Genomic DNA, 12,728 nt, shown 5'->3' on the forward strand with positions numbered 1-12,728 from the left:
CAGCGTGTCCACAATAGGATCATCATCTCCTCTCAAACCTCTCAAACCCACTTGTTCCCCACCTTCACCTGGAAAACTCCTACTTGACCTTCAAAACCCACCTCAAATGACCTCTTATAGGCAAAGTCTTCCTTATCCCTCACTCCCCTGCAGAGTTGGCTGCCCCCTCTTCTACGTGCCCACTCCTCACAGATGATTCCATCTGCTGACTGTCTGAATTACCCGCCCGCATCCGAGAGCCCTTTGAAGAAAGGCTGTGTGAGCCATCTCCCTGACCACATGAACACCAGTACAGAATCCGGCCCAGAGAAACAGCAGTAAACACCAATGAACATGTTGCTCCTAGCTTCCCCCACCCCATGGGGGTCATTGGAAATGGTCGTTTGTCATCTTGAGTACCAGCTCTGACCTGCAGCCCGCCACCTAGACCACCCCAAGCTTGACATCCATTTATTAATAAGCGCTCTGGAGATGCCATTTGACCTGTTGCAAATCCAGCTCCTTTTTGGCATCTTGGCCATTACTGTTGTGGGTGGCAACCCCTCCCATCCCTGGCCTGGCATCCAGTAAGCCCATCAAATGCGGCCACGTGAGAGACCAGCCTGACTTGCTTGTCGTGGACTCACACTGCTTCCTGTGGTGCCCCCGTCCTCTACTGACCACTCACCACCCGCTTGCTGGCCAGCCCCGCCATATAACCAGAGTGGTGGTTTCTAGAATCCACCCCCTTTGAAAATCAGAACATGTCCCAGGTCCAGCTGTTGAGCCCCTCTCCTAGCCTCCTGGGCTGGACCAAACAGAGGAAGGAACACGCCCAAGGCCACACAGCCGGGGCCTGTACTGACTGCCCTCCCCTCCCCACCCCACCCCAACCCCCCTCTGAGGAAAGCCAGTTCCCCCTGCCGGGGAAGAAGACAGATAAGACCAGAGGTGTCAGCCACTGAAACAAACGTTTATTCGGTGTACACCACGTGCAGGCCCCTGCCAGCTCCGGGCCCAGACCAGGGCAGGTGTGAGAGGAAAATGGGCCAAGAGGACAAGGAGGGGTCCAGGAAGGGGTGTGAGCACCCCCAGACCTCCTGAGCGTCCCACTCAGTGGGCGCCGTGAGCTGACTGGACCAGGGACTCTGATGCTCCCAGCCCTACCACCCGTCAGCTTTCCCACCTGGCTGCTTGCTGCCTGGGACCCGCTTCCCCACTCAACCCTGGATGAACTCTAAACTGTTCTGAATAACCCCGTAGGAGATAATTTACTACACACCTCCTATGTGCCAGTCACTGCATGCTCTACATTACCTCATTTAATCCTCATTAGGGCAGGTTCTCCCATTTTACTAATGAGGTACTAATGAGGCTCCAAGGTCTCATCCTGGAGAGAGGCTGATGTGGGATTCGAACTCCAGCCTGCCTGATTCCAGAGGCCACTTTACGCTGAACTGCGCTGGCTCTGACAAAATGCAACTCAACTTGGACCTCCTCAGAGACGGCTTCCCTGATTCCCATGGGACCCCGAGTTACTCCCCCGCCTCCCCACAGCCCCCCACATACTTGCCTCTATTCTCTTGTTTTCACACCTCTTCCTAATTGTTCCTTTGAGCATCTATGCCCCGCCTCTGCCAGGCGAGACTGATTCTCCCTTGTAGGCTCCAAAGTGGTCCTCTGGAAGCCCAGCCCCACATGCTTGCCTGCTGAGAAACCTTCAGTGGCTCCCCACTGCTACCACCACAGTAAACCTCTGAGCCTGGCATGCTCTGGTCCCTGCTGACATGTCCAGTCCTGTTTCCCCCTCCCCACCAGGCAGCCAAACTGTGAGGCCCTGTGGGTCAGTGGGAAGGACGTAGATTTGGGAGCCAGACAAATGCAGGTCTGATCCCCAAGTCTGCATAGTCTTGCTGTGTGCCGTTGGACAAGTCGCCTCACCTCTCTGAGCTTAAAATTTTCCAACTGAGAATAGAGGTGACACTTCCTAATTCATCATGAGAATTAAATGATGAGAGATATGGGTCACCCAGAGCATAATAAACTCTCAATGAAAGGAGCTGCCACTCTCTTCTTGTTATCCCTTGAACATGCAAATGCTTTCCTCCTTCCACTCATCTGTTAATGGTGTTCCCTCCTCTTGGAACGCCCTTCCTCTACCTCAATCTGTCAAAATCTTCTAGATTTCAAATGCCACCTCCTCCAGGAAGCCTCCCTAGGATGACTACACAGAGGTCTGGGTGTGCAGGTCCCTTCTTCTGCTGTAGCTGTGAGTATCCTGTGCTGATCCCTCTCCTGGCCCCTGAGGGAGGGTTTCAACCTCCCTTGACCTCTTGCACAGACGGCCCAGCTCTGAGCTGCCAGACACAAGACAGGCATTCAGCAAACACCAAATATCCCTGAGGGTTCCTCCACCCCAACCACACAGGACCACTCTGGTCTCACCCCTGACACTGGCAGGCAGGGTGGGCAAAGGCACTTTGCCATCTGAGCAGGACTGCACACACCTGCTACCCCATGCTCCGCAGACCCTGCCGCCCAAACTCCACATAGTCCAGCCCCCTCAGCCTCCTTTGTCATGAATGTGTTTAAAACAACCATGATAATCACCACTTCCACGGGGAGAGAGCAGTGCAATTTACAAAGCAGTCCTCCCTCCCCAGGGTCTCTGCATCCTCCCTGAGGCTGGCCCTAGAGCCCCAAGTAGGCACCAACTGATCCCCCTGAAACACCGTTCTGTCATGTCCCTCCATGGCTCCCCAGCCCCAGCAGAACATCAGGACCCCAGGGGGGGCCAGGGCAGAGGAAGGTGGCGCTTGTAAATTCTAGACTCTACTTGTGCAGTCCCATGCAACTGGGTACACCCAGCCAGAATGCCAGTCCCCTTCCAATGACTTCCTCCCCAGGCTGCTGGCCTATCTGTCCAGCCTCCCAACAGAGCTAGCTGGGGCTCTGCCACCTCCCCCACATAGCCAGGAGCTCCTTGAGAGCAGGGACCGCGTCCCACTCATCCTTCTTCCCCCACGCCGCCCAACTTCTTGCTGCCTTAAAGCCCTCGGCCAACAGGGTGAGGTCCCAGTGTCTGGGTGCAGCAGTCAGAGCCTTGGCCCCATCTCCCACCACTGGGGCTACCGTCTGGTAAAGGCTGGTCTACTACAGCCCCCTGTCCCCAGCATGTTCACACGCCACGCCCTGGCACGGGCTGCTTCCTTCACCTTGAAAGCCCTTCCCCTTGCACCGGGAAATGACTTGGGGAGGCTCACAAATGTGCCATAAAATAACACTGGGTCATGGACTGAGGAAGTGATCCCCTTTCCAGGTCTCATTTTAGTAGAGTGACTATTTGCCAATCTGCCTGGGATAGTCTGGTTTAGGCCTATCACCCTGATGGAATTAATAGTACCCCCCTCCCCATTTATAACCTCGAAAATGTCCCGGCTCAGATGATAAATTATATGGCCAGCTCACTTTTAATCCTTCCAAGTGCATGAGAAAGAAGGTCTCCGTGCAGTCCGAGACTTTAACACATCCCCAGTACGTGCTAATTTCTCTTTCTAACAGATTGAGAGGAGGGATGAGCGTCTAGCTAGAATTTGTTGTTTCTCTGGTTATCTTCTATTTCAGATAAGTGATACTCTTTTTCCATTGATGATATGAAATTTCTTTTTAATGTATTAAATTTCAAAAGCGATTCGATTTAAAGAAAAAAATTCACAGGCTAGTGAATTCCTATTCACTCCTCAAAACCCAACTCAGAATCACCTTCTTTAGACCACCTTCCCACCCCTTTGTGGTTTAATCCCTCACTCTTCCTCCTCCCTTGACATCCAGCACATACATTCATACCTATTACACTAAGTTATGACAACACACAACTACTTACCAGGGATTTACCATGTGCCAGGCACTGTGCGAAGCATTAACCCAAACTCTCTTGCTTAATCCTCACCATTACTCTTTAGATTAACTCCACTATCCCCATTTTATAGGTGATGATATAGGGATGAGGAAACATGCCCGTCGTCACACAGCTAGTCAGTGGTGGTGTCAGGGGTTGAACCTGGGGCTGGGTGACCTCAGCCTGTGGCCCTGACCACCACTGTACACTAGTGGTCACTCTCCCCCACCAGAGGGCAGAAGGTGTGTCGGCTTCACCCCGGATCTCATTCACTCAGAGCCACTTCAAGGCCTGGCGTAAACTCCATTCTGATAAAGAAATGAAGACGTGTGTGATGGATGGGCTGGGACTCAGTCCCCTTTGAGATGTCTGGGGGTGGGGGGTGGGGTGGTCTGTGCCCCACTCCCCATCCCATGATGGAGCACACAGATTTCTGGCAGCAGAGATCTGGGCTGGAAGGATCCTCCAGGAATCGTACCACATGCGCTAGGTCTTCCCCCACCCCACTCTGAGAGAGGCCCTGCCTCCCCAATGTCCGCACCCCAAATAGTCAGGTAAGGTAGGGCCTCTCTTCCTGCCACCAGACCATGGTCAAGGAGAAAGCCAATCGAGGACTGGGTCAGGCAGGTGAGAGGCAGCTTCCTAGAGGAGACAGGGCTTGAGTTGTGCTTGGAAGGATGGGGCAAAGGATAACCCAGGGCAAAGGGCATTCCAGGTGAGGGAAACAGCCCAAGCAAAGGCAGGGAAGCCAGAAAGCAGGGGGTTCTGGGGCCAGTAGGAGCCCCAGTTGAAAGGGTGGGAGAGAACCAGAGGGAAAGCAGGTGGCAGCTGGGTCAGGGGCGGGACTGGAACGCCAGGCTGAGGAGTCTGGGCCACGTTGGGGAGTCCCTGGGGGCTGAATCAGGGAAGTGACATACAGAGAACGGGGGGTCCTGAGGTCCCAAGGGGGTAGCGCCTTGTCCAAGTCACACAGCAGCAGTGGCAGAGGGGAGATCTGAACCCATTCTTGCCTCCCAGGCCTGACACTCAGGGGACCGCAGGGTCACCTGGTGCCCATGCCTCTGGAATGGAGCCTGGATGATGGAGATGGTGGGCTAGTAGCCACCAGCCAAGGGTGGGACAGTGCCCCTGGGGGGAGGCAGGCAGTGTGGCAGAGGAGGGAGGGGGCTGCAAGAGTGAAGGACATTTTCTCCCAGATGTCACCCCGCACAGCCACATCTCAGGATCGGAGGGTCAGCAGGCAGGAACTGCAGGTTGGCGACCGGCTCCCTGTAGCTGGGCTCTGGAGCTGGTACCAATTCTACCACCTGCCTTCCGGCCCCGGCCTCAGCCAGCCTCCGTGCCTGTCCTCCGTGGAGCTCCTTCCTGCCTTCCTTCCCTTTCTTCCTCTCCCCCCACTTAACAGATTGCGGCAGCAAGATGGCACAAATTTATGGCTCAACTCACCAAAAATAACAAGAGATTTATCAAAGGCAGTTTGCGTGAAATTAACAGGCGTCTGTACCCTCTTGTCAAACGCACTCAGCTCTGAGGCGGGCCCAGGCCCTTCGCTCCCAGCCTCATGGCTCTTCCAGTACCAACCCAGCTCCACCCCGCTTGGCCTTGTGTTGATCCTACCTGGGACGCCCCAGAGAAGCCAAGCACAGCTCCCCTAGCCCAGTGCCTGGCAGAGGGGCTGGGATGAGGATCTCACCTCTTCACCACCATCCCACCAATCTTGTCCTCAAGCTGGCAGCTCCATGTGCCAGCCAGTTCTCCTGCAGCTGGTACGTGTCCAACTGGCCCAGTGGGAAGGAGGTGAAGGGAAGCATGGAGGTGAGGCCAAGGGCTTGGCCAAGGTGGTGCTGCCACCAGGCACAGAGTGCTCCAGGCCCTATGATGCCACTGGCCCTCAGATGCCCCCTGCTGCATGGAACAAACTGAGTCGTGTGCCCATCATCTCTTGCCCCAGAGAGGGTGGGCAGAAGGTAAGAGGTGGCAAAGAGGAAGAATCTCTTGCCTGCCAAGGGAGAGGAAGGGGCTGTGCCAGCCCAACTCTGGGCACCAGTGTGCCCTGTGAGCCAATGGCTGATGCCACTTCACCACCACCCCTGCCCCCCACAACTCCCTACAAGAGCCCTCCCTGCAGGCCATCCCATGGAGCAGCCTGGCAATATGCCAAGCAGGACAAGGGGCATGAGCTGGGAGCCCAGGGCTCCCTACTCAGAGAAGATACCAGGCTTCATGCCCAGGGACAACCAGGATCTAATCTCCACCCATCCTCAGTCCCAGAGGCCTCTGCAGAGGCTCTGATGATGGTGGGAACGATGGTGCCCTTCCCATCACGAGCCCACTCTGACCCCTAAAGACACCCCGGCTACCAACCAACTCCCGCTTCCGACTTCAGCCAAGCCCAGCTGGCTGCTCCTGGCTCTGTGCTCCACCTGGCAGCCTGCCCAGATGGTGCCTGCCCAGGAGGGCAGAGCCTCAGTCCATCCACTGTGGACCACTGGGCTGATGGACCGCAGAGAAAACCAGACAAAAGAACCCGCCCTCTGCCGAGCACAATAGGGGAGGCCCCCACAGAGTGACAGGCAGTGGCGGCCAGGCAGGAACAGCCATAAACCTCCTGATATACGCCTGGCGCTCTCCGCCGATGTTCCACAAAGAAGCAAAATTCAATTTCTTCCTGTAGGCACTAAATCCCAGGCCAGCCTCCAGGGCCCGTAGCCTGCCCAGGGCCTGGCTGTCACTCAGATGGCTTCATCGACTGCTGTGAGAGGCCAAGCTGGCCTAGGGGAGAGGCCAGAACAAGGCCACTGGGCACTTGCCATGGATGGGTGTGATGCCAGATGTCTCATGAGGGAGGCTGAGAAGCCTCTTCCCCAAAGCCTTGGGAGAGGCTACTGTCATGATAAACACCTCCTCTAATTAAACCAGGGCTATCTCCCCATTTTACAGACAAAACAACTGATGCCAAAAAAAAGGATCTACCCAGTGTAACAAAGACAGTTCCCAGCTTTCGGGTTCTGTTTCCAAAGCAGGCATGGGAACAGATCATACCCCTCCAATACTCCTAGCAGCCCTCACACGAGAGCCCCTGTGTCCTTGTAAAAGCTCTCAGCCAGATCCAGATGCCCCTCTGACCCATCCCTGCGTGACAACCTCACAATGGTAGGCGAGCACGTGTTATCCCAAATGGGGAAACTGAGGCCCAGAGAGGGGCGGGAACTCCCTGTTAGTACCAGAGCTGGAAACCAGATCCCAAATCTGCCTCCCTCCCACCCCGATGTCCTGGGCCCCCTGGCCAGTCCCTGGCCCAGCCCTGTTCAGCAGACACTTAGGACCCAGCCAAGGATCTTGGGGCCTTGAAGCTGCAGGAAGGAGGGTTGGCAGAAGGTGGCCGTGGCTGAGGGAGCTGGGTGGGAGCAGAAGCAGGCAGGACTCAAGGGCTTGAAGAGCTTTTGCCCAGTCAGCAGGAAGCTCTAGCAGCTGGCGGCCTTGGTCCCATAAGACGTGGGCCCAGAGCGGGGGAGAGGGACGCTGGGAGCTGAGCCAGGCCAGCCCTCCAAGGCAGCCTCGAAGCTCAGTCCTCTTCACCCAGGCACATTCTTCTGTGCCTTCCTCTGCCCTGACCCTGGGGCCACAGCCAAAAACCACTGACCCATGTGGGCAGGAAGACGTCCCTGCGCCCTGCCTACTCCAGCCTCCAGGTAAACTTGTCAACATGCAGTGCCAGCGCCTGCCGCCGTCATTCCCAGCTTTGGGCCTTTATATACACTGCTCCCTCTGCCTGGAATGCCCTCACCACTCCTTTGGCTTGGCTTGCTTCTACTTGTCCTTCTGATCTCTGTTCCTGTATCACTTCCTTCAGGAAGCCTTCCCTGACTGCCCAGGTAGGAGGTCCCTCCCTGGGTTTATCACACTGCATTGTCTATGGGGGTCTATGCCCCCATTCATCCACCCAGACTGCAAACTCTTCAAGAGGGAGGTCTGACCCCAATCCACTTTGGTGACCCCAACACCGGGACAAGGCTGGACCCAGTGGAGACACTGGAGAACAACCACACGAATGGCCCAGCATCCGCCAAGATGGGCACCATCAGCCCTCCAGACACACCCACCTCACCTGGGCCCTGCTCAGACTCACCATATCTCATCTCTGTGGTGAACAGGTCATTGCTGCTCCCCGAATGCAAATCGGCCTCGGCAGGTGGGGCTGGGCCCCCAGGCACCAGAGCATTGGACAGGGTGTGGGCAGCAGGAGGACCCGGAGGCGTGGTGGTGGCGGGGCTGGCCCCTGTCTCACCAGGGCAGCTGCAGCCCGGCTGGGCAAAGCCACAGGCCCTGCCAGCCGCACGGCCGCACTCCTCGCTCCAGCGACACAGGACGCCGCAGGTGAACTGGCTGGAGTTATTGTTGTTGATGAGCAAGACCTCGACGAAGCGGAAGGCCAGGGCTGCGGGCGCCAGCAGGCGCGGGGCCTCCGAGGGCTCGGCCGACAGGCAGAGCTGCACGAAGTTCTTGTCGAAGTGCAGGAAGGTGAAGGGGCCCGAACCGCCGCACAGCTCCAACCCCGCGGCCTCCTCCTCCTCCTCTGGCCGCCCCAACTCCGCCCGGGCCTCCGCCTCGTCGGGGCTGGGCCGCAGGCAGGTAAAGTTGACCAGGTAGTGGTCCAGGGGCAGCAGGCGGGGGGCAAAGTGGGCGCACACCTGCTCCTGGCGGTTGAAGCGCAGGTAGAGGGAGTACTTGGTCGGGTCTGGGTTCTCCAGGGTCCAGGAGCAGCCCGAGGCGATGGTAGGAAAGAGGTCCTGCAGTGAGAAGGCCCCGTAGAGCACGCCCGAGGCCAGGGCAGAGCAGGCGCTGGGGGCGGGGTCGAAGGCGGCGGCCAGGCGCAGGGACAGAATCACAGATAGTAAGAGGGGACAGGCTGGGGTCATCCTATGTCCCTTGCCCTGTGGAGAGAGACAGTGGTCAGTGGTCCCGGGCACAGCCAGCATGGGCTCTGAATCTCCCGTGGCTAGCTGCAGGCCGTGGGCCTTGTGGTGAAGACTATGTTCTTTTAAGTCACCCAGGTCCACTTATGTGATCTTAGACAAGGGACTTGACCTCTCTGAGCCCCTTACTTGAGAAATGAAGGCCCTCAGGAGAGCGTCTGCAATCTCGTAAACCCTTAAGAAACATGAGTTATGACTATTATTCCGTGGTTCCTCCATCGGTCCCATCAACCACCAGCATCTCGGCCTGACGTTCAGATCCGGCCCGGGCCCCACCACGCAACTCGTACCCTCCAGGACTGCTGCCCTCAGCCGCAATGTGTCGTGATCAGCTGTGAGGCGTGGCACACATAATCCAGAGGTAATTGTCGAAGTAGCGATGTTTGACAACGATTTGCTTTTTTATAAATCACACCAATTCAAGGTTATTCCCAGAACAATGTCATTCTCACTCACTTGCTTTACTGAGTGGGAGAGAAAGGGGAGGAGTTACCGCTGGTGTGCTGGGGACTGAGCACAGCCTGAGCCATGCCCATGGGAGGGCATCGCAAGTGTGAACGTCATGGCTATCGCTGCTGTGGGTTTCCTGCTGGAAACAAGGGGGAGAGGCATCTGCAAAATGGGTGCAGTTGTTCCCCTCTAACCCCTCTTCCCCTCCCACCGTGGTGTTATCCTCCAAGGCCTGGCGCAGGGCCTGCTACCCCCGGGGAGGCCACCAAGCCATTTCCCTCCTCTTAGCTCCCACAGCCCTTTCCTGAAAGTGTGCATCACCCAATCGTGACCACTAGCCCTTGCTATGTCGCCAGGGCTAGCTCACGCATCTCATGAGTCTTCAAGCTCCTAGGAGTGGAGACCAGCGTCCGTTGATTTCTAACTGCCCCCAAAGCACTGAGCTGAGCTCGCAGCAGCTGTGCATGTACTCCAGGTGTGGAAGGGCAACCAGGACCCAAGCTGACAGACACACAAAGCAGTCACGCCAGAGTGGACAAGGGATAGGGGTGGGGGTGGGGGGGGCGCTGCAGGTGTCTCGCACCTACCAGGCCAGGGCAGAGCCACTGCCCACAGCCTCCGCCCCAGCTGTCCAGGTAGCGGACGGTAGTGCCCAGGCTCAGCCCCGCTTCCAGCCCTGCCCCCAGGCGGGGTCCACGCTCCCTCCCTCCTCCATACCCAAAGCATAGCTCACGGCACTGGATGGGCCCCCAGAGCCTGGTTGTTCCACATTAGAGGAGAAAAGATGAGGCTCTGAGAAGGGAGGCAATCTGCTCAAGATCACCTCAGAGAAGCCAGGCTGGGACTGGAGTCCAGGACCTGAGGCCCCAGCCCGGGCTCTCCCGCATCCACCCCTAGCTTCCTGCTCTGTCCCCTTCTCTGCTCCTCACGCTCTGGGAACTGAATCCCAAACACAGGATAATTCACAGGGTGTGGCTAGATTGTGCCAGGACACAGCTGCTCCCCAGGGACAGGTTTTCCCATGGCTGTTCAGGAGTCTAAAGAGTGGTCAGAGGTGGGGGGTGGGGGGTGGGGGGGAAAGGAATGAGAATCCCAGAATTCCAGTTCCTGTGCAGCATCCAGGGAACTCCTCGCTGGCCCAGATCCCACGTGCTGCCACTCTGAGCCAGGCCCAAGCCCCAAGTGCAAACACACATTTGCCCCTCCTGAGCCACAGCGGAGTGGGGAGGCAGGCTCTAGGCAGGCGCATTTACGAGGAAGGAGCCACACCACCCTCCTCCAAAGACCTGCCTGGAGTTTTCCAGCAGAAGCCAGTATAGGCTGTGTCTCCTCTGACCGGCACAGGGCTGGCAAAGGGACCAGACCCCTGGCCTTCCCACCCCACATCATGACTGTGCCAGACCGTTCAGCCTGCCCAGCCTGCTGCAGCGCCCGCGAAGCCAGCGGCTGATGATGAGTGACATCCAATCCCCCCGCTGCCCCCAATTATTTCTAAGCAGGCTGCAAAATTCAGGCCATGGCTGTAGCTCAGCGGAGGGGAGGTGGGGCCTCATTATAACTGGCCTTGTCTCCCCCACTTAGAGCAGGGCAGGGGATCTCCACGCACAAACACGCCAACACCCTGTGCCCTGCAGACATGCACACAAAAGCATGGATGCACAGACACGTGTGTAGCCAGGCATTCTGCCTGTGAAGAGATACACATGCACACAGACATGCACAGAGATCGGAGTAAACCACAGATGAGTGAACTCCATGCACACGAGGTGCGCACACTCACATGGACAAGGCTGTCAAGAGCCAGACACTCATACACACGTGCAGAGATGCATATATACTCTCTAGCGTGAACACACAGGTATTTGGGTGTTTGAAGCTCAGCATCAGGCAGGATCTGATCTGCTGCTCCTTCCTTGGTGTTCCTGAAACTGAGGGCTCAGGCCCCCAGCCCCATCTCCTGAGCCTCCCCTGCTCCCTAGTCCATAGCTCCAACCCATCAGGAAGCACTAGGTCCATATCCCTCAGAGCCACAGCCTGGCTTCTCCAGAACTGAGCCACCTCTAAACCCTGCCCTAGCCCCATCCTCCACTCCGTCTCCTTCAGACACCTCCCCTCACGTCAATTCTGGAATTACACCCTGGGTGTATATGACTCTCACTGTTCCTGCTGTGACATAAGACCTTCTAGGGGCCCCTTTTTTATATCAGTCTCCATCCACAAAATAAGGCAAGGAGCCCAATTCCAAGCCGAGTCAGAGACCGCCTCCCCTGGGAATGGACCTAGAAGGATCCTGGCCTCACAGGCAGCTCAGGTGGTTATGAGCCATGATTAGCCTCCCTGAGCCTGAGTTTCCCCCTCTGTGGAGTGGAGACACGATCCCTGCCCTTAGGACGGCATACACCTTCTCATTCAGCCACCTGGTGAGTTCCCAGCACAGAGCCTGCCATGGGGAGAGCGCTCACACCATCCTTTCCCCTTCCCCCTCCCTCTTCTCAGAACCTCACAGTCTCTCCTGTTTCCTGCTGAAGTTGAGGTCAGTACCTCTGAAGGCTCTTTGGCTTAAACCTCAGAGTAGCTTTGCCACCTGCAAGCCCAGGAAGACCACAGACCCTTCCACGCACAGAGCTAGACAGGAGGGGTATGGAGGTCACCTCCGAGCAAGAACTTCCTGGGTCAGGAGGCTGATGGAAAGGATAATCAGTAGGCCACCTCCCTAAGGACCTCTCTGGGAGGAGATGGGTGAGGAGCTCAATCTCAGTCTCAGGATCCCCCTCCTCCAGCCACAGGCCCCCTTCACCGCATGCCCCCCTGCCCCCCTCAAACCTGAGAATCCCACCCTCTCTCCAAACACATTCATGCCCCTTTCCTCCCAGATCCCACAGGCCTGGGCTTCCCTTCTGCACCAGTGAGGGATTCCGAGGCTTTCCAGCAGCTGGAAGGGCCAAAACAAGACTGGGGTGGGAGGAGGCATAGGACGTAGTGCGGCGGGGAGGGGCACCTCAGGGCAAGGGCTGGGTCTCCGGGATCCCTGGGATCGACCCCTAGCCTCCCGCTAGCTGAGAGCAGGGGCGCCGGGCGGCGGGAGCCGGGAGCCCCGGCCGCGGGCGGGGGAAGGGCGGTGGGTGGGGGAGGGGGCGCGTCGGTGCGCACATCCGTCGCGTTTATCCACCTGGCAGCCCCAATTCGCCTGCCCGTCACTCACCCTCCGCCTCCCGGGCGCTCGCAGCGCGGCGGAGCCCAGACCGACACGCGGGCGGGGACCCCCGGGCCTCGAGGTCCCCTGCCCTTGCATCGGCCGGGGACGGGGTCCTCAAGCACCCCTCTCCCGGAGCTCTGCCACCCAGGAAGGCACACACCCTCCATCCAGCCTTGGGAGCTGGTGGGCCGGACCGAGGGGAGGGGGCGAACCTCCCCAGTGCAGCCCC

At 57.7% G+C, this 12,728-nt stretch overlaps 1 protein-coding gene across 1 annotated transcript in view; it reads right to left on the reverse strand.

The window, feature by feature from the left end:
* The window catches only part of ADGRB2 (adhesion G protein-coupled receptor B2), a 32,602-nt gene extending 20,007 nt beyond the window's left edge, over positions 1-12,595 (reverse strand). The window contains exons 1-2 of the mRNA XM_024766810.1: positions 12,506-12,595; positions 8,007-8,811 (exon numbers count right to left, since the gene is read on the reverse strand). Of these exons, the coding sequence (XP_024622578.1) occupies positions 8,007-8,811; positions 12,506-12,595 (895 nt within the window). The remainder of the gene's footprint in view (positions 1-8,006; positions 8,812-12,505) is intronic.
* Positions 12,596-12,728: the final 133 nt, after the last annotated feature.

The sequence above is a fragment of the Neophocaena asiaeorientalis genome, unplaced genomic scaffold (assembly GCF_003031525.2).
Source record: "Neophocaena asiaeorientalis asiaeorientalis breed wild unplaced genomic scaffold, Neophocaena_asiaeorientalis_V1.1 scaffold79, whole genome shotgun sequence".
Taxonomy (NCBI): Eukaryota; Metazoa; Chordata; class Mammalia; order Artiodactyla; family Phocoenidae; genus Neophocaena; species Neophocaena asiaeorientalis.